This window comes from Lolium rigidum, unplaced genomic scaffold (genome assembly GCF_022539505.1).
Source record: "Lolium rigidum isolate FL_2022 unplaced genomic scaffold, APGP_CSIRO_Lrig_0.1 contig_34263_1, whole genome shotgun sequence".
NCBI classification, from domain to species: Eukaryota; Viridiplantae; Streptophyta; class Magnoliopsida; order Poales; family Poaceae; genus Lolium; species Lolium rigidum.
Window position 1 is genome coordinate 192,562 of NW_025900269.1, and position 22,556 is coordinate 215,117.

General features: G+C 46.3%; 1 protein-coding gene across 1 annotated transcript; it reads right to left on the minus strand.

The window, feature by feature from the left end:
- Positions 1-13,262: 13,262 nt before the first annotated feature.
- LOC124681140 (protein DETOXIFICATION 54-like) lies at positions 13,263-17,936 on the minus strand. The gene is made up of 2 exons (XM_047216088.1): positions 16,949-17,936; positions 13,263-14,089 (listed from the first exon to the last, which is right to left on the minus strand). The coding sequence occupies exons 1-2, from the start codon at positions 17,915-17,917 to the stop codon at positions 13,502-13,504; spliced, it is 1,557 nt and encodes a 518-aa protein (XP_047072044.1). The 5' UTR covers positions 17,918-17,936; the 3' UTR covers positions 13,263-13,501.
- Between the last annotated feature and the right edge of the window lie 4,620 nt (positions 17,937-22,556).

Sequence of the window (22,556 nt, forward strand, 5' to 3'; positions counted from 1 at the left end):
ATCAAAGTAAATTTTCTCCTCAATGCTCGGGGGACTAAAAATATCATGCTCATCAAAGCCAGTTTTCCCAAGCTTAGAATTTTCCATATCATTAGCAACAATGGTGTTCAAAGAGTTCATACTAATATCATTGCTACTAGCATGCAAATAAGGTTCCATTGGTTTTTTTAATTTTCGCATCAAACCATCCATGTCTTAAATCAGGAAATAGAATAAGAAGCTCATTGTTGTCCATTATGCCTAACTAGTGTAAACAAGAAACAAAAAGATGCAATTGCAGGATCTAAAGGAAATAGCTTCGAGCACACACACAACGGCAACAGAAAAGTACTTTACCTGGGACCGGAGTATGAGTGCCTTTTACCTTTCCTCCCCGGCAACGGCGCCAGAAAATAGCTTGATGTCTACGGGTGCTTCTATTCTTGTAGACAGTGTTGGGCCTCCAAGAGCAGAGGTTTGTAGAACAGCAACCAAATTTCCCTTAAGTGGATCACCCAAGGTTTATCGAACTCAGGGAGGAAGAGGTCAAAGATATCCCTCTCATGCAACACTGCAACCACAAAGCAAGAGGTCTCTTGTGTCCCCAACACACCTAATAGGTGCACTAGTTCGGCGAAGAGATAGTGAAATACAAGTGGTATGAATGAATATGAGCAGTAGTAACGGCGCCAGAAAAGTGCTTGCTGGCGTGCAGTTGATGGTAGTAATATTGCAGGCAGTATAAATACAGTAAAACAGTAAACAAACAGCGATAGCAGTATTTAGGAACAAGGCCTAGGGATCATACTTTCACTAGTGGACACTCTCAACATTGATCACATAATAGAATAAATAAATAGATGCTAGACTCTACACCCTCTTGTTGGATGATGAACACCACTAACTGTGTAGGATTACACGAACCCTCAATGCCGGAGTTAACAAGCTCCACAATATTCAATGTTCATATTTAAATAACCTTAGAGTGCATAACAGATCAACATAACCAAACCAAGTACTAACATAGCATGCACACTCGTCACCTTCACACTACGAAAGGAGGAATAGATCACATCAATACCATCATAGCAATAGTTAACTTCATAATCTACAAGAGATCACAATCATAGCCTACGCCAAGTACTACACGATGCACACACTGTCACCATTACACCGTGCAGGAGGAATAAACTACTTTAATAACATCACTAGAGTAGCACACAGATAAATTGTGATACAAAACACATTGCAATCATAAAGAGATATAAATAAGCACTTCACTATGCCATTCATAACAACGAATAAGTATTCTGTGAAATATAGCCTAAGAGACCCACACGGTGCACACACTCGTCACCTTTACACACGTGGGACAAGGAGTCTCCGGAGATCACATAAGTAAAACCCACTTGACTAGCATAATGACATCTAGATTACAAGCATCATCATATGAATCTCAATCATGTAAGGCAGCTCATGAGATTATTGTATTGAAGTACATAAGAGAGAGATGAACCACATAGCTACCGGTACAGCCCCGAGCCTCGATGGAGAACTACTCCCTCCTCATGGGAGACATCAGCGTTGGTGAAGATGGCGGTGGTGTCGATGGAGAAGCCTTCCGGGGGCACTTCCCCGTCCCGACGGCGTGCCGGAACAGAGACTCCTGTCCCCCAGATCTTGGCTTCGCGATGGCGGAGGCTCTGGAAGGTTTTCTCTGGTTTCGTCGAACGTGGTAGGGTTTTCGCGACGGAGACCTTAAATAGGCGGAAGGGCAGCCTCGGAGGGGGCCTGGTGGGCCCACACACTAGGGGGGCGCGGCCCCCCTCTGGCCGCGCCAGGGTGTTGTGTGGGGCCCCCGTGGCTCCCTCCGGCGGCTCTCGGGTGTTCTGGAAGCTTCGTCCAATTATAAGACTCGGGCGTTGATTTCGTCTAATTCCGAGAATATTTCCTTACTAGGATTTCGGAACCAAAAACAGCAGAAAACAAGAACTGGCCCTTCGGCATCTCGTCAATAGGTTAGTTCCGGAAAACGCATAAATATGACATATAATGTGTATAAAACATGTAGATATCATCAATAATGTGGCATGGAACATAAGAAATTATCGATACGTCGGAGACGTATCAGTCAGCAGGCGCCGGCTCGTCGTCAGCAGGCGCGGACGCGACGCCAGCAGACGCAGCACAACAACGCCGACGACGACGACGAAGCCTACGCCGTGTACGACGACGACGACTACGTCGAGGCACTCGGGTAGCATAGCGAGGAGGTGAAGGACGACATCGACGACTACCTCGCTGTCGTCTTCCACGAATGGTAGCAGGCCTTGGCGGCGGGCCGGAACTTTGACTTCCCGGACAACATGACGGACGACGAGATGGCGAAGGTCGCCGTCCTCGTCTCCGAGCACGACGCGCCTGTGCAGCCGCCGCTGCCCCGCTACGCCACCGCCGTCATGCCGTCGGGCCTGTCGGCGGATGAAGCACTTCGACAGGCGCTCCTGGAGTCGGTGGCGCCTCCGCCACCGCCGCCACAGCCGCAGCACTGGGCGCCTCCACCGCCGCCACAGCCGCAGCCTCCTCAACCTCGAGCACCGGCGGCGGCGCGCTCGGCGTACGCTCCCCCGGATGCCAACTGCCTTGGGTCGTACCGGAGCTCATCGTGCTCGACAGCGACGAGGAGCAGCACAGCGACGAGGAGCAGTAGGCGTTTAGGTTTATTTTTTAAGTATGTAAACTATGTTTCATGTTAAAAAAAAAGGATTCGTCCTAAAAAAATGCGTCGTGCCGCTGGAGCCACCCCCAACGCAAACAGACGCACGGTCGATTTCGACCAAAAGGATCGACGCAAACGGACGCGCGCGGACGTTAAAATGCATCGCGCCGCTGGAGATGCCCTTAGTCGTGGGCTACGATGGAGTAACTCTAGGGCCAGCTTTTGGCCTAATCTCACATGGTGGATGGGGGAGTTCGCACTGGCGAGGCAGGGTGAGAAATTTAGTCCCACCCCGCCAGTTGGGACACACCGAAGCTGTTTATATACTCTTGTCTGGAGAGCTGTCTCAACTCTCACGGGGTTCTTCCAAAATATACTTCTTTCGCACTCTTTTCCTTACCAGGACACCGAAGGGGACTGGAAGGTTTTTAATGAGGCGGCTTGCTTGCTTTTATAATGAAATGGTTATTAATCCAAAAAAAAAAACTCTCACGGGCTTCTCCCAAAATATACTTCTTGGTTCTGGTTCCATGTCGTGTCTCCTGCTTGCCGTGCGATGAGATCTTTGGTCCTGCCGCATTGTTCCATATGCCCTTTGGGCCCTGTAGGGGAGATCATGGGCGGGCAGTTTTTGTTACTTTCAGTTTTTTTTTCCATTCATGTTTAATTCTTTTAGTACAACTAGTAAAATGCCCGTGCGTTGCCACGGATCTTTAAATTTTATTTCTCAGTGCACATATATAATTTACAACACACATGCATTTCTTAAAATGCATGAACTTGTTTTTGGAATTGGTGAACCTTTTTCGGACATAGAACATTTTTGTAAAATAATGATCTTTTTTTGAATGTCCGTGAACAATTGTTGGACAATATGAACATTTTTTTAATGCACCAGCTTGAAATCCAACACTTGCTTTAGTTTCTGTTTGTGGTGACATAAGTCCCTCCCTACAACTTTTGAATTAAGAATTCTCACAATAACACTAACTTTTTTAGATTCACCGTGACTGGTTATTGAAAGGTAACTTTTAAAAATTTCTTTCTTTTAGACAAACAAACATGACGCGTCAACTTATCCCGTGAATGGCCAAGGCTGCCCGGGTGCTACGGAAATCAAAGGCGGGCCCGCCGCGGCGGCAAAGCAGAAACGGAAGGCAGCCATCCCACCGCGCCCTCCGCCGTGCGATTCCTCTAAGTCCCACCGCTAGGTGGCCCGCTCCTGACGAATCTGGGTAAGCAATTTGGTCGCGGCCTTGATTTTTAGGCGCGTGATTTTCGTTAGAATTAAAACCTCCATTGTGTTGCATTTGTAGTTCGCTCTTTCCCATGCTGGAGTCTAGCGACGTTGATGTCGAGTCGAGTAAACTCAGTTTTAAGTAGTCATGATAGCGAGTGAGATGTATCTACCCAGAAATGTTAGACAAAATACTTATTGTCTAGAATTTCATGATATTTTTATGATAAATTTTGTATTTCACAAATTATCAATAAGTTTTAATGGTTTTAAATTATGATTTTAAAACACAAATACACACAGAGTACCCTGACGACAAGATGCAAATACACACAGACCCCCTCTCTCTCGTCAAGTGTGTATATCTTTGCTCTGGATAGATACGCTGCCGAATCTGGATCCTCTAACGAGGAGACAAATCTGGTTCTGACTTTACTTCGTCTCAAACTGATATCTACTCCCTCCGTGCAGAATTGTAAGACGTCCGTGGATTCACGGTCAAATATTTTTGTGCTATCTAATTTTACGAGTTTCCTTTTCTACCCTGCACCGACAGGCCCCGTCGTCTCCCACTCGCTCCCACTCTCAACCTCTCGCCCGCATCCCCCTCTCCCCGTCTCTCACCTCCCTCGCCGGCGCCCGTCGGCGTCGCCGGCCCCCACCCGCGTCGCCGGCGATCGCGTGCGTCGCCGCACTCTTCCTCAAGCTTCGTCGCCTCTTCCGCTCTCTCCAACAGAAGTGCCGCATCAAGGTCGAGTTGAAAGGTCGTATTTTTCCTCCTCCCACGGCCGGATCTGCACCGGCGGTGGTCGATTTTTGGAGCAGAGGTGAGGGCCGAGCTCCAATTGTGGTGGTGGTGGTGGTGGTGCGGAGCTCAAATCGTAGTCGGAGAAGACCTCCTCCCAGATCTCGGCCAAAGCCGTCGCCGACAGCTAGCGTCGGCGCCATCTCCCGCGCCCGCTCGCGGCCGTCTCTTCCTACTGTATTGCTGTTGAGCTGCCTGACGAAGCTGGAGAGGTTGTTGTGCTTGAAGTTGGCGCGGCCCCAGGAGACGGCCCCGTCCAGTTGCGGCTCGCTGACCAGCTGCAGGCCCTGCGGCAGCGCCTCCAGCGGATGCGGCAGCTCCGCCAACGAGAGCGGCGGTTGGACGAGGTGGTGGTGGTTCAGCGCGACGTAGTGGGACACCTGAGGCGACAGGTAGCAGCGCCTCCCATCTCCAAGCATGCCAGATTGATGCGGAGCTCCAATCGTAACCATGCTCGGTGCTCCAGGCACTTTGCTTCTAATCAAAGGTACGTACTCCGTACAACAGTAATCAAAGGATGACACTGCTTCTGTACTTTTCTGAATTGAGCTACCATCCCTCCTTCTGTAATGCATCATGTTTTATCTGCAATAGTCTTATTGCTGCTGCCCATTAGTGTTCATTGTCATGTACTCCTAGAGTAATTTGAATGGAGAAATCAGAAATGTCCTGCTGGGAATGACAGTTACGATCAGAACATGAAATTAATTTATACAGAGCTTACATTATAGAGTATGGGCATTACTCCAATGTTGTCTTCAGTATCTTGTTTCAGAGTATAAAGTTCGAATATCTGCTATCAACATTAGCAAGCCTTCATTCTTATTTCCTCTGTTTTGTGTACACTACGGGAAAAACAGGCTTTGCCGTGCAACTATTTGCACGGCAAAGAGCCCTATTTGCACGGCAAAGGCTTTGCCGTGCGACCCCGCACGGCAAAGATCGCACGGCAATGTTATCGACGGCAAAGGCTTCTTTGCCGTGTGACTCGCCAACGTTGCACGGCAAAGTGACGCCGCACGGCAAAGGTCGCTTCTTTGCCGTGTGCCTAACATGTTTTATCTAAAAAAAGGCCCCAAACTTGCTGGTCTGGGAATCGAACCTAGGACACAGAGTAGGGAAAGCGTGCAACCTTGCCACTGAGCTATGTGTTCGTTTGTTGATAACTATACCATGCCATGCCTTTTGAGATGAGAAAAAATCCAGTTTGTACATCTTTGCCGTGCGCTTACACTAGGCAAAGGCTTCTTTGCCGTGCGTTTTTTCAAAAACACTAGGCAAAGGCTGCTTTGCCGTGCAACCCAGCTGCGCGCACGGCAAAGGATGAGGCACGGCAATGCCCAACGCCTTTGCCGTGCACCAAGTCTTTGCCGTGCGGTGTGTTGGACCATTGTCGTGCACCTTTCTTTGCCGTGCGACCTCTTCCATCTTTGCCGTGAATCGTATCTTTGCCGTGCGCTTGTGTCTATCTTTCCCGTGACCAAGGTCTTTGCCGTGCGTTTTTATCTGTGCGCACGGCAAAGATTTCTTTGCCGTGCGGGGACACACGGCAAAGAAATGCTGCACGGCGACGCATATTTTTCCCGTAGTGGTACAGGAAAAGGAAGGAGTGGTGTACCCGCCTATTCTTGGGAATTCACTGTTCTTGATGTCATTTCTAACCACACCTCCGTCAGAAGTCTGCCCCGTGGGCAGCGACTGAGGTCGGGCCACCGCGTGCGCCCTGTCACCGTCCGCGCCGTGGTGGCGAGTGAGGCCGGGCTGCCGCGCACCCTGCCACCGTCCGGGCCTTCGTCTTCCACGGCGAATCGACCGCACCGCTGGCCACCCCTTCTTCCAGCTCCAAGATGTGGAGGCGACTGAGGCTGTCCGGGCCGCCGCGTTAGCTGGCCCAGGAAATACAGTGCGGCGCCATGGATGTTCCGCTCATCGCCGCAATCGGCCAGGTGGGGACATGTTGGCTCGCTCCGCCCAGCTTATCGGCGGCCCCCGGCGACCCCAGCTAGCACGCTGCTCCGAGGCCCCTCATTGACCCCCGTGGAGGCGGCGAGCGTGCTGAAGCTCAGGCTGGAGGAGGACATCGACTGCGTCATGAACCCTCTCCTCTTCGGCTCTCCTTCATTCCCGTCGGCGGAGGCAGAGGCTCAGACCTGGTCTTCCTCGAATCCGCAGCTGCGAGCCTCCTCGAGCGGCCCAAGTATGGCATGCTCCCGGATTTGATGATCGACGCCCATGCCCACCTCGCCCGCGACTGGTCACTGGTATTTTGTCGTGCCCCACACTGCTCGGTTCGCGTCTGTTCAATATTTATTTCTAGGTTATAAAATTTACAAGCTCAATTTCCGTTTGTAGGCTACAGCTGTTGAGGAGTTGGAGAGGACAATATTATATGGAGAGCAATTGCATATATTCAGAAAAGCCTTCCTGTTTTATAACATAGGTGAATCCTTTCTTTCACATATAAGTGTGCAACGAGTATTTATATATATGCTTAGACATGATAAAATTATGTAATGGATATTCTATGTACAGAAAAGAAATGGAATTCTCAATTCTCAATTGTATATTTTCCTCACTTAGTTTGATCTCTTCCTCTCTTAGCTTTTGTCTCTACCGGATTATTTGTCTGTGTTTGACAAATTCCCTTTTTTTGTTGGCTCTACAACATGCTTTATACTTCCTCTATATAGCCATTGGTGTTTTCTTTGCTGGATGGATAGGTAAGTTGAGGCTGTAGCAACTTATAGAAATCACTAAACAGTACCCTTGTGTTACATATTTGACCACCTGAGGTTTCATGCTGGATTTTGATTGGGGAAAGACAGAAGCAGTGATAAGATGAAAGTATGTCCAAATCTTGCTAAACTAAGACACGAGTTTCTTTGATACCTATGGAAACAATGGTGATATTGTCAGTCAAGTGTTGAGTGATGTCTTACTCATTCAGTCTGGTCAAAGTGAGAAGGTGTGTGCCACGACCTACAAAGTGACTCAAAAGGTCACTCATGGTGGACACAATTTGTCTTAGGTGTGTAGTTTAATATGCTCACTAATGGACACAATTAGCTGTTGTAGTTCGAATTTTTGATAATAGAGTATTACTGCCATGATGTACACACATGTTTCGGATTGAACACACATGCTGCCAGTTGTTCCATCTTGAAGTTATACTGAATTCCTCTGGTTAATTAAGGAGATGATATAATAGAGTATCTCATGCTTGGTTATCTCTTGATGTATATATTCAAGTGATAGTTGCTTCCTCCATTTCTTTTACGTAGACACTTGGTAGCCAATACTAATGCTGATGACAGTACCTCTCTAATCTCTCATCATGTCTGTGTTTTGATATTTTCCACCAATTCAAAATTACTATATTTTATTTTTTTAATTTTCTCCTCTAATTGTCGACTGATTCATGGGTGGAATTTCAGTAGGTTATCTCAAGAGGGTGAATGTTGTTCTAAATTCTGAACTTGTACAGTATAGTTTGTCGCTGCCAAGCTATATGCCACCTGAGCTGCAGACTACTCTTAATTTTGGATCAACTTCCTGATAGTTGGGTGTGCTTATCCAAGATATCTCGAAATCATCTTGACATTAGCTACTGGACCATTCATTGTTGCCGTAGGAGGAATATCAAATGTATTTCTCCATAGGCTGGCACAAAATATTCAGGAATGCATATGGTGAGGCAGCAAGCATTGCAGAATTGTAAGCATGCTAATTTTACTTGTACATTGATAATCATCTTACACAATGCTCTTAATTATTTGCAGTGGACTTAATCAAGCCAAAACATATTTGGATTTCCTCTTACATCGGCTGCTGCAGCAACATATTTGTTGTGCTCCTCCTATAAATTCACGACAGCGCCAACTCCAATCCTCCATTGACGCTCGTAGCGACAGGGTGGTTTACATGATTCTGGAGGTGGAACTGACAATGATAAATACAACCACAAGCGAGATCAGTTGAACAGCAGGTACTCAAATTTGTTCACTAATATTTTTTGCAAGTAGATGAGTATAATAACTCAAGTGCGTAGTAGAAGAAGACCACAATGGAGCTGATTTGGATTCTAACATGATTCAAAAAGACAGTCACACGATATTCTATATAAACTCATAAGATCCTACACATCTGAATTATATTTTGAAGAATGTTATAATAATTGACATTGTTTATAAAAATTAAATAAGCACTCGACTTTTTTTCATGGATAGGATGGAGCGATGTACGAGAATGCTTATTTTAACTCTTCCAAAACAAATTTTATGAGACAAAAGGGGGTACTTGACTATTTTACTCTCATTATCAATTGACTAATTTATGAGCGAAGTTTATGAGACAAAAGGGGTACTTGACTACCAAAGGCTAATTATCAATTGACTAATTTATGAGCCGAAAGCTACACAGCTAGCCTATATGTACACTACCTTAGATTTGGCTAAATATTTCCTTCATTCATCCACCACCTGTATTTGGAGCGAAAAAATGATCTTATTCCTCGCCAAAGAAATAACCCATATCTAATTGCAAAAGGAGACACATCACTTGGCTATGGTAAGCTAGACTCCTCTTCTTATGGCATCAGGAAACCATCTATGTTTAAACAGCTGGTGACCAGTTGAAGGGATCAATATATGTGATAGGAAGATAAAGCCCGGAAGAGATGGTAATGTCTATATTCTGATCCCATTGTGAAACCAGGCCATCAAGCAAAATGCAATCAAAAGCAAAGGTCTGGGCAGTAGGCGTTGAACTAAGATGAGCCACATCTTATCTTAATATAAAAATGTCAGGTTTATGTTAAATAGGAACCACTGTATAGATAAGAGTGAAACTCATTTAACGGATCATACAATTTTTAGAAATTATTCATCGCTAGAATATTCAGGCTAACAGAAAAATGCAACATATTATGTTCAGCTTGTCTAGCAAATAGAGAGCTTAAATATCATATGATGTTTTATTGATTCCTTGTAACAAGAGGGAAAGACATGATGTTTTATTGTGCTTAGGACATGCATAACATGGATGTTCTTCCTTTTTAGTTAGATTAGGACATGCAGATGATACACTAACAATAAAATTACAGGTGTTTCAGCAAATGCATGTCAACCCTCTTGTAGTCACTCGGAAAAGCACAATGAACCTTTTCCATGAAAGTAGGTATGTTCATGATCCACTCTTATATCCAGCCCTGGAAGTTCATTTGTCCTATGCATGATGGTTGAACTGGGATCTATTTTGTACACTGGATCCTTGATTCTCAGTTTTGATTTGTCATTGAATTTTCTTGATGCTTAAACGTGCCACTCGTTTGTTTAATTATTACTGCAGATTCAAAGGCTATTCTAACAAGTGGGATTACGTACCTCCACTAAACCTGATGATCCCAACAGAGGCCGTAAACCTGATGAGAAATACTCCCTGATCACACACAAGGTATTAAAACATGAGATTTGAAAGCATGAAATAGAACCGGGAATTCAAAAGCATGATATGTGTGAACTTCAAATGTGTGTTCATGAAAAGAACCGGGAAAGAAAAAGATGCGCTACCAAACATAGTAGTATAGTACATCACAAATCATCTGAATTGCAGCCTTTGATATGATCGAGTCTGAATTCAGTGTTACCTGTACCGTAGTCTTTGTGCGGATGTGCTCCTCTACCGGAGTTGCAGCCAAACCTGAAATCGACACGGAGGCAGAATAGAACAGAGCAACAAGAATTCCAGGAGATCTCTCGAGGAAAAATGCTTTCAGGTACCCTTTATATGCTTCCAGGAGATTCTCTGATATGGGACTTTCCTTTCCAAGAGATTTTCTATATGGGACTTTCCTTTCCAAGAGATTTTCTGATCACAGTTTGGTGCGAGATCTATAAATTTCAAGAGTTTACCTTTCCTGTAATTTTATTTTCTTTATGATGACCTCGAATTATGGGTGGTGATGGTGATGGAATGTAATCTCTGGGTTTCTTGCCTGTATTGCCTGTATGGTCCAGTGATGGTGGACGAACATTTATTTCCTTTCGTGCAATTTTATTTCCTGTTGTTAATGTTGCTTGATGGTATGGTGGGAGGCAAAAATGTCTTACCGAAAATATGGTTGACGCACATTTATTTCCTTTCGTGCAATTTTATTTCCTTTGACTGAAAACTGTTTCTTGTTGCATGATGGTCGTCCTGTAATGTTGCTTGATGGTATGGTGGGAGGCAAAAATGTCTTACCGAAAATATGGTTGACGAACATTTATTTTCTTTCATGCAATTTTATTTCCTTTGCCTGAAAACTGGTTCTTGTTGCATGATGGTCGTCCTGTAATGGGCAACATTTATGGTGCGCTGATGCATTGCTTGATGGTATGGTGGGAGGGCAAAAATGTCTTACCGAAAATATGGTTGACGAAACCTCATACCGGAGGAAACAGAACACGTTCGTCCTTTTTATATAGTAGAGATTTCACTTGCACTAGGAAGTGGTAGTGGTAGATGGACCGACACTTGCGCGAATGTACGTTGCATGGTGAGAATAGCTCCTTTTCTTTCCATTGGGCAAATGCGACACAGTTCAAGGCAAGGGCCAAATGGAGATCACATATTTGTGCAATTTTTTTGATAAGGGCGCTTTATTACTCAAAAGGTTTTAAGTATTATACCCAGCCTCTGCATAACTAGGATGCACACAGCCGTTCGGAAGTCTAGGATCCATCTATATGTGATACAAAAAATGATAAAGATAAAAGCCAACTATTATGACACTCCGTTGGCTTCAATTCTCCTACTATGCAGCCACCCATGTTGGGAGATAAACTCCGTGGCCGTGTTCTCCAATCGTGTAGACACCTCCATAAAGAGGTCGCGATCCTCCAAACGCTGAAGTGATGACCATGAACGGAGCAAAGCCATACACCGGTAGATGACCTGACATATTTGTGCAAATAGCAACGATGTTTGCCATAATATCTAACACAACCCAATTTGCGGAATCTCGGTTTTGCAATGCCCTTCGATGGCGTTGGCAGAGACTACTCCTCACAGTTCTGACATTGTGTCAGCTACGTGAGCGTTGTTTCGGCATCGCTCTCTTGGCGGAGTGAGGCCCTTCCACTATGCTAGCTTCACTCGTTGGCCCCCTGATGCTCATGGTCTGCCTTCTAGCGGATAGTCGCCATGCAAGCACATGTTGGTGCTGCAATCTGCAAAATCTCGGGAATGTGATACCATTTGATGGCGTCAGTGGCACTCCTGAAGGCACTACCTATGCATGTCTCTCTGGTGATGGTCGTCATGCAAGCACGCCGACAATGCTTCTCAAAGTTGCACCTGGAACCCTTCCCCTCCCTAGCTATGTGTGTGTTTGTGGGTGTTGGGTTTTGTTTTATCTCTCTCCTTGTTTCCCCTTGTAAACTTTTGGTTCCCTTGAACCCATCCATCTTGTAATAGGATGTAAAGCCTTATACGTAACTTTGAATACATATTCGGGTGGAGGGTCTTCTCCCTCCCGCGGTGACCATTCAAAAAAAGTTTGACCAAATACATAAGGAAAATAATCAGAAAATATATAATATTACTACCTTCGGCCCTAAATACTCACAAGTTGAATGAATCTACATATGTTGTAAGTTCAATGAATCTACATATGTTTTAGCGTATATTTTGGCTAAATCCCCGACAAGTACTTAGAGTTGGAGGTAGTAGATGTTGACATTTTCTCCTATCTGGCTGATTAAACTACACAATGGTTGAAGATGGGGTAATAAAAGACGAAAAGACCGAGGGAATATAGTAGAAGAAAAATTAGGGCTCCTTTGATTCATAGGATTTGTATTGGAATTGTGTAGGATTTGGATCATATGGGATTTTCTCCTACATTAGTTGTTTGATTAATAGAAACATAGCATATAGAAAATAATTATATAGGAATCTTTTAGTGCAATCATATACGGAGTAGGAAAAAAACATGAGATCATACCTCATGAAAAATTCATTTGGCAAAATCAAAAAGAAAACTTCGTTTTCTATAGGATTCAACTAGGCATGACACCCTAATCCTATATTTTTGCTATTCTTATAATTTTCCTATTCTACGAATCAAAGGATCTCTATGGATCAGAGGGAGTAACTTCGTATCGCAACACCAAGCAATGGCAAATGCAAACGTACTATCATTAGAAACTTCATATGCTATATTTTCTAGTACGTGGCATAAATTTTTTTTTTTAGGGAGTACGTGGCATAAATTTTATGTTGCATAGTTTATATTACTCTAAATATATGTGTTAGATTAACAATCTAAATATGTAGATGCAAGAAGGACTCATAAAGCAGATGGGAGGAGGGAGTAAGAAAGGTCCCTCCTCTCCTTTTCAAGGCATGAATGCATCACCATCAACCCCCAAAGTTGAACACACACAAAACCGAAAAAAAGGGAAGTGCGTGTAATCTCTAATGAACATAATCAGCCCGATGATGAGGAGTAGCTTAGGTGGCTAGCTTTGAATTCAGCACACCACAATAACTAAAGCTAGGCGCTACAAATATGCTACTGGTAATTTAGGGTTGCCGTGCCATATGAATGGGGCGGCTAGTTCATTGGCCTAGCTTTAGCTTGGCACGCAGAGAGATCGGTAGCTATGCCAGGGAAGAAAAGCCACCAAAAGAGATCGACCGATCGAAGCGCCCGGTGACGGCTGGCCGCGCGCATGCAGCCGCTGAGTGGTGCGGCGAAAGGCAGACCGGTCGGCCACGGCTACACGTCGGCGACGTCGACCTCCCTGCCGTTGCCGGCCACGAGGCGCTTCGTCTCCTCCTCCACCGGCTCGGTGGCCGTCGCGATCATCTCCGCGCCACCACCTGTGCCGGTGCCGGTCAGCCTCCTGGCGCGCATCGCCTCGACGCGCCAGTCGGTGCGCCACACGACGGCGACGAGCACCAGCGCCACGCACGCCGCCTGCGCCGACAGGAGCCCGTACCACAGCCCCCCGAACCCGGCCCTCGACCCGGGCCCGAACGCCAGCAGGACCGCCACCGGCGTGCCCACCAGGTAGAACGACAGCAGGTTGATCCGTGCCCCCACGGCGGGCCTCGCCGTGCCGCGCAGCACGCCGCATCCCGTGGTCTGCGGGCAGTTGCCCAGCTCGCACAGGCCCAGCACCGGCATGGCCGCCGACGCCAGCGCGAGCACGGAGGGGTCGCGCGTGAAGAGCGCCACCCACTGCGCGCTGAACGCCACCGTCCACGCCACGTGCACCAGCCCCACGCCCGCCGCGCACCACAGCGCCACCGTCGCCGCCATCCGCGCCCGCCGCGGCTTCCCGGCGCCCAGCTCGTTGCCCACCTGCATGCATCCATGAACATGCTCTCGGTAAATATTTGGCGCCATTTAAAAATTCAAACAGTATTCAGAAGCAGAAACGGTGTGGAGAGACAGTAGAGGGAGATATCAATCTTGTCTTGTCCAGGAACTGAGCAGTGCGGCGAGCAGTGTTGCCACATGTGGCCCGGCGGCGAGGTGCTGTGGCGGGGGCCATTGATTGGTCAAGTGCTATATGTGAACAGTTCAATTGCGTGCGTGCTGCCATGAAAAGACCAGACCAGATACCACATGCATGGACGAAGAAGAAGCACGAGGCAGAGCTTTACTACAGACCTTGTCGTGTCTGCGTCGTCGCTGTAACTTGTAAAAGTAACTAGCTTTTTACGACCACTGGAAGTAGCAGGGTAGAAACAACCAAGCAGGTCCCTTTGCTACTACCTGGGAATCTTGGATCTACTACCAAAGAAAGGAACGTGGGAGTGGTGTCGTTTTGGTGCTGAGAATATGTTGGATTCACTGTATCCAGATGTATGTTTTGTGTACACTACTCTGCTGCTTAGCAAATGGTTCTTTGTTCAGGCAAAAGATTGCACATAAAAAATAAGCACTCAATCTTATGAAACATGTATGCGATTTGTCAAAATTTAGATGTATATAGCGGAAAATCAAATCTGATCTCGGGTGCATATGCACCCGGTATGAATAAAACATATTTCCAAACCGTAAAAAATTTAGGAAAAAAATTTAGCATGTAGAGGGACATGTTCTATGTGTGCACGTAAATTTTCACCTAAAACCAACATTTTTTGTACCCTGTGTAAAAAAGGCAAATAATGCCTCAAAAAATAGACTATTTTAGCACCTAAGATTTGTCTTTTTTGCACAAGGCATGAAACATATCGGTTTTTGCTGAAACAACTTTGTAAGCATGTAACATGTCAAGGTATACACAAAGAATTTTTATTTGTATTTTTCTAACATTTTTAAATATATTTAATATGCGTTTCAAATAAAGGGTGCATATGCACCCGGGTGTAGAAACACCCTGTCCTATAGCGGAAACTATTAAGGGTCTAGGTACATCTAAATTTAAAAAATCTCAGACAACATTTATGGGACCGAGGGAGTATATTCAACGTGTGCACAATCACAAACCAATATATGCATGGGACAAAAACAAATCAGCAAAAGAGAGGAAATTATATATGCAAACAACTACTGGTACGAGCATCTCCACCGGTGACCCCTAAACACTAGCCGGCGGCACACATGCCGGCTACGTTTGGGGCTCACCGGCAGCAAGTGCAGGTCAAATAATTCCAAACCCCCACACCATAACTCCCCTATAGACGCTTCCGATAGAAAAAAAAAAGACCCTCGTATCAATGTGGAAGTGGTGTGGGTTTGGTGCCGGTGACCCCGATAGCCTCCCTTGGCATATGGATTGGTTGGGCTCGCCGGCTATTCTATTGGGCTCGGAATGACGTGGATTTCGTATGGGTGTCGCCGGTGTGAGCACTTTCTTTCACTAGGACCCCTTAATCGCTGCCGGCTACGATTTGAGGCTCCCGGTGGAGATGCTCTAAGGAGCAAGTATATAGATACTATTTAGGGTCTAGGTACATCTGAATTTAAAAAATCTGAGACAACGTTTATGGGACGGAGGGAGTATATTGAACGTGTGCACAATCACGAATGAAAATATGCATGGGACAAAAACAAACCATCAGAAGAGAGAGGAAAATATGCAGGCAAGCAACTACTGGTAAGAGCATCTCCACGACTGACCCTCAAATAGTAGCCGACCACACATATGCCGGCTACGTTTGGGCGTCACCGGCAGCAAGTGCCGGTCAAATAATTCCAAACCCCCACACCATTACTCCTCCATAGCCGCTCCCGATAGAAAAAAGACCCCCAAATCGACATGGACGGCGACCCCGATAGCCTCCCTTGGCACATGAGTTGGTTGGACTCACCGGCTATTCTACTGGACTCGGGATGATGTGGATTTCGTATGGGTGTCGTCGGTGTGAGCACGTTTTCTCGACAGAACCTCAAATCACCGCCGGCTACATTTGGGGTTTCCCGGTGGAGATGCTCTAAGGAGCAAGTATATGCAGGCAAGAACCAAGAAGTACATATGTGTAGTGGTAAATTGGCAAATACATGGTGGAGCAACGCAAAGGTATGGCCACATTTTGCCACATTTATTTTGCCGTGCGGCTAGCCCTAGCTAGCTATAAGCAAGTGTGTAGTGCATCCAACTTTTTCTGACTCATATTGAATGAAACTATTTCTTGTCAAGAGTAGCCCCAAGCAGCTAGACAGGCTTGCGTGTCGCCCAAATATAAACTCAAAACTCCAAAGTGTAGAAGAACCCAAACGAACAAGACATGCATAGGCCGGCCAGTAGAGAAAAGAAATCTTCATTTATTTACTAAAAAAAGCAAACTGAATCTCGAAAAAGAACTGGCCAGAGTTCTTGCGTAAAAGAAGGCGATTTTTTCTAGGTTTGGGCATACAAACGTTGCAACGGAAAACGGAAGGGAGTATCTGTCGGCGTCATGCAAGGAGCGCAACAAAAAATGAGATGGAAAGACACCCGAATTCGTGTGAGCAAAACGGCTGTCTCGGCACAAGTTACGTGTGATGCGGCAACAACAAAGTCATCATCGTCATCACCGCGCGCGGAATAACAACCTCTCGCATCACGAATCCATGTTGATTCCAGAAACGAAAAGGAAAAGGTATGTATGCATGTATTGCCCAAAGGAATTGTGAGTTGGATTGGATCGGCCCGAATCAGTCGGAAAAATACGAATTCTTTTCGGAAAGCCGATGGCAATGGCGCGCTGGAAAGTGAGATGATGGCTTTACCCGGGTGGAGACGCAGGCGGCGAGCGCCATGGGCACGGTGTACATGAGGCTGGTGGTCTGGATGAGCACGCCGGCGGCTCCCACGGCGGCCGTTGGGTTGGGGAGGTACCCGGCCAGCACGGTGACCACCTCGTACCACCACCACTCGAGGCAGACCCCGATGCAGCTGGGCACGGCGAGGCGGACCAGGCCGGCCAGCCCGCTGGCGACGGCGGCCGGGCGCGCGAAGCCCCTCCAGGTGTCCTCGCAGGCGCGCGCCCACCGCACGTAGGCCAGCAGGAAGAGCACCATGTTGGTGTTGGTGAGCGCCTGCGCCGCGGCGACTCCCCGCACGCCGTACCCCATGCCGAAGACGAGCAGGATGTTGAGCGGGACGTGGATCGCCACGGCGATGGCGGAGCAGGCGGCCATGGGCTTGGTGATACCCTGGGAGCGGAGGTACACGCGGAGCGGCTGGAGCACGGTGCCGGCAGCGAGGTCCGGGAGCGCCCACGCGGCGTAGGCGGCGGCCGAGGCGGAGATGGCTGGGTCCTGGCCGAGCGCCACCAGGATGGGGCCGACGCGCAGCCAGAGGAGCGCGATGGGCAGGGAGGCGATGGCGAGGAGGAGCACGGCGCGCTGGAGGGAGAGCGTGAGCAGGTCGTAGTTGCGGGACCCGTAGGCCTGCGCGCAGAGCGGCTCCAGCCCGGAGGCGAGGCCGAAGAGCACGCTGTGGCCCGTGATGTTGGTGAGCCCGATGGCGAGCGCGCCGCCGGCGAGGTCGAGCGGGCCGAGGCGGCCCAGGCAGAGTACCGACACCATGGCGCGCAGGTACACCACGCAGTTGAGCGCCGTGATCGGCGCCGCCATCCGCCAGAGATCCCGCAGCTCCTCAGCCGCCGACGGGTTGTCGTCGCCGCCAGCGGCCGCCTCCTCCTCGTCCATGCCGGCGTCGCTCTCCTTTCTCTTCAACTGAAGCGGGATGGCCATGGCGGCGGGAGATGAAACGGCGAGAATGCGTACGAGGGAAGTGGCGAGTGGAGACGCTAACGTACGTGCTCCCCTGTATACAAACGAATGACGACGCCTACTCTGTTCCTTCCTTTGGCCCGTACTGTTTCTCTCTTCCGAACAGGCCTGGCCCATAGGCCGCGCAAAAAGATCACATTGTCTATTATCTCAAACAAACTATCAGATGCTCAAAAAAAAATATCACAAATATCTATCAAAAATTCCTCAAAAAAATCTACTATAAATAGCTAAATTTGCATGAGCAAGTTCACGCCACTGATCAACAGTGTGTAACATGTACTTTAGGAACAAACCAATTAACTAGCGGCAACTAGTTTATGTTAACTAGATGCTAACTTCAATTGTGGTGCATGACTATTTTAAAATTTGACATAAGCACTTGTGTAGAGTAGATGATTCCAAGTGGACTAGAACAGCATACCAAACAATTAAGTCGTACCTATCCTAAAACAGTAGAATCAATTACAACTGTTTTATTCATTTGTCATTTCTGGTAGAGATGTTCGCTGGATACCAAGTACACCTTCTCCGCCCATTATCGAACCCATTGCTCGCACGATATATTAGACAATAAAAAGATGTAGCGAGTTGGCGCAATGTTGAATTTGGTACTCTAGACATTTCGATAAATTTGCTTATCTAATCATATAGACTAAAACCTCTACTCAAAAGTTTACTAGATCATATGCTTTAGAATTTATACCATAAATATGTTTACACTATCTAGTTTGGGATAATTTTTGTGGTTTTATAATTATATAAATCTTGAAAATTTTGAACTAGATTAAACATCAATGAAATTCATATTTAGTCAAACTTCATTTAAATATGACAAAAGTTAGACGGAACAATTATAGTTTTTGATATCTTTCCAAATTTCAGATATTTCAGTGCATCTCGAAATTTTCTAACCCGGAACTCAAAACCCTGATTTCGGCTCATACTATTGATGCATGTAAAATGCATACATGAAATTTGTCCTTTACTAGAATGAATCCCACATATTTGCAACATATATGATGATAATACCATGTTTTACATTGATTTATGGGGATTTACCAATGATCTCCTTTCTTTGGTTTATAACTCTATAGAACAGGAATTCGTTGTTTTATGTATTTTTCATTTTCAAAGACCTATACAGAGTCAAATTGAGCTATTATTTCTGAAGGGTAATTTTTTTCATCGGGAGAAGCAACCTGGGCCCTAGAAACACACCTGGATAGGCCTGAGGCCCAAAATAGACCAGGGCTCCCGCCCAGACATGTAGGGAGCGCCACCTAGGCTCTTTTGGCCGTCGATCATCCAAATTGCTTGATTCTTTCCCCCACCGACGTATTTTGACCTAAAACCCACTATATATATCGCCTCGAAGAGTTCTCGATGGGAGAGCGTCGCAGAAACATAGAAACACGAAAACAGAGGCTGTAGCATGGAAGATTGGAGGGGGAAACTCCACCGGAGCCGCCGCCAGAGGGATCTCCAGTGTCTCCTGATCACCACCATGATCAAGCTAGGGAGAGTAGTCCACCTCTGGAATATGGTTTTGTGGCGGTAGCTTGATCTATTTTTCTCATGTTCTTCATATAGTACCATATTAGCTTCCCAACATGATTATGGTCATATTTGTAATCCCTATGTGGTGGATATTTATTCTATGATATGATGCTATGAGATTTTGATATACTTTGTGTAAGATGTATAGATAGATGCATGTTATGTATCTCGTTCTTATGTGTTGGTTCTGATCCAACTTGTATCCAAGAACGTGTGTGGGGTGATGTGTGTGTTAGATTGAATAGCATGGTTTTACTGATTGAATAGTGACAACAAATTCATGATCTATTATGGCTTTGCCTTTTTTTTGCTATATCACTAGGGATAAAGTGAATGCATGTGCTATGTTCATTACATGACAAAAGTAATGATATTTTTTTAAGGTAGCATATTTGATATTCAAACATCATGTCAAAATTCTTATAGCTATACTCTGTTAATTCTTAATACATGATTTTTTTGAAGTTATTCTTATCCTGTGGAGTGTAAGAGAGATGTGTTGCATCATCTCTGTGTTAAGACGTGATGCCCATATGGATGTTTATCTTATACATGTTAAAGTTATTGTCTTCGTATCTCACTGATTAATTTTTACTGTTCACTACAACTTAAAAGAGCGAATAGTTAGGGCATCTCCGACGGGGTGACGCAAATCGAACGCCTAAATTGTCCGCGTGCGTCCGTTTGCGTCGCGCGGCGGACGCGAAAAAGATTGTTTTTGTCCGCGCGTCCGTTTGCACCTGGGGGTGCCTCCAGCGGCCCGGCGCATTTCCGCATCGGCATGAGTTATGATGTTTGAAACCAACAAAATAAAGAGTTTCAACGAAGTCATAGTTATTACATCTAAATTTGCAAAAGTCTACATGAAAATAAAATGGTATTCCTCTAGGCATGGTATTCATGGCCAGCCAATGCCCACTGATGTTCAGTCAGATCCGTCTGCAGCTGTTTGCACACGGTCTCGTCAGTGACTTCTACGTTCATACGCAGATAGTCCTCCCAAGATAAAGTCCCAGGGAGTGGCGCAACCAGCTCACCTTGGATTCCCACTGGTTCTCATTGCGGCCATCAGGACGCTCATTCTCAACAATCATGTTGTGCATGATCACACAACATGTCATCACCTCATGCATGGTCTTTGATACGTCTCCAACGTATCGATAATTTCTTGCGTTCCATGCCACATTATTGATGTTATCTACATGTTATATGCACACTTTATGTCATATTCGTGCATTTTCTGGAACTAACCTATTAACAAGATGCCGAAGTGCCAGTTCCTGTTTTCTCGCTGTTTTTGGTTTCAGAAATCCTAGTAACGAAATATTCTCGGAATCGGACGAAATCAACGCCAAAGATCTTAGAATCCCCGGAAGCATCCAGAACACACGAGAGGGACCGGAGGGGGGCACAGGCCCACCACACCATACCCTGGCGCGGCCTAGGGGGGGCCCGCGCCCCCCTAGGGTTTGGCCAGCCCTTCGACCCCCTGGCGCCGCCTCTTCGCCTATAAAAAGGCCCTGGATCGAAAACATCGGGGCGTTCGACGAAAACCACAAAAACCTTCCAGAGCCGCCGCCATCGCGAAGCCAAGATCTGGGGGACAGGAGTCTCTGTTCCGGCACCCTGCCGGAGCGGGGAAGTGCCCCGGAAGGCTTCTCCATCGACACCGCTGCCATCTCCACCGCCATCTTCATCACCGCTGCTGCTCCCATGAGGAGGGAGTAGTTCTCCATCGAGGCTCGGGGCTGTACCGGTAGCTATGTGGTTCATCTCTCTCCTATGTGTTTCAATACAATAATCTCATGAGCTGCCCTACATGATTGAGATTCATATGATGATGCTTGTAATCTAGATGTCATTATGCTAGTCAAGTGAGTTTTACTTATGTGATCTCCGGAGACTCCTCGTCCCACGTGTGTAAAGGTGACGAGTGTGTGCACCGTGTGGGTCTCTTAGGCTAGATTTCACAGAATACTTATTCACCTGTTGAATGGCATAGTGAGGTGCTTATTTATATCTCTTTATGATTGCAATGTGTTTGTATCACTACTATCTATGTGCTACTCTAGTGATGTGTTATTAAAGTAGTTCTATTCCTCCTGCACGTGTGTAATGGTGACGAGTGTGTGCACCGTGTTAGTACTTGGTTTGTGCTATGATCATGATCTCTTGTAGATTATGGAGTTAACTATTGCTATGATAATATTGATGTGATCTATTCCTCCTACATATGCATGAAGGTGACGAGTGTGCATGCTATGCTAGTACTTGGTTTAGTAGCGTTGATCTATCTTACACTAAAGGTTACTTAAACATGAGCATTATTGTGGAGCTTGTTAACTCCGGCATTGAGGGTTCGTGTAATCCTACGCAATGTGTTCATCATCCAACAAAAGTGTAGAGTATGCATTTATCTATTCTGTTATGTGATCAATGTTGAGAGTGTCCACTAGTGAAAGTGTAATCCCTAGGCCTTGTTCCTAAATACTGCTGAGTTACTACTGCTTGTTTACTGTTTTACTGCGTTACTACTGCTGCAATACCACCACCATCAACTACGCGCCAAGCACTTTTCTCGGCACCGTTGCTACTGCTCATACTTATTCATACCACCTGTATTTCACTATCTCTTCGCCGAACTAGTGCACCTATTAGGTGTGTTGGGGACACAAGAGACTTCTTGCTTTGTGGTTGCAGGGTTGCATGAGAGGGATATCTTTGACCTCTTCCTCCCTGAGTTCGATAAACCTTGGGTATCCACTTAAGGGAAACTTGCTGCTGTTCTACAAACCTCTGCTCTTGGAGGCCCAACACTGTCTACAAGAATAGAAGCTCCCGTAGACATCAAGCACTTTTCCGGCGCCGTTGCCGGGGAGGAAAGGTAAAAGGCTCTCATACTACGGTCTCAGGTAAAGTATTTTTCCGGCGCCGTTGTGTGTGTGCTCAAAGCTATTTCCTTTAGATCCTGCAATTGCATCTTGTTGTTTCTTGTTTACACTAGTTTGGCATAATGTACAAGAGTGAGCTTCTTATTCTA

Coding starts and splice junctions, on each gene's coding strand:
- LOC124681140 (XM_047216088.1), bottom strand. CDS start 17,917: ATGGCCATCCCGCTTCAGTTGAAGAGAAAGGAGAGCGACGCCGGCATG. Junction 14,090..16,948: donor CCGCCTGCGTCTCCACCCGG/GTAAAGCCATCA, acceptor GGATGCATGCAG/GTGGGCAACGAGCTGGGCGC.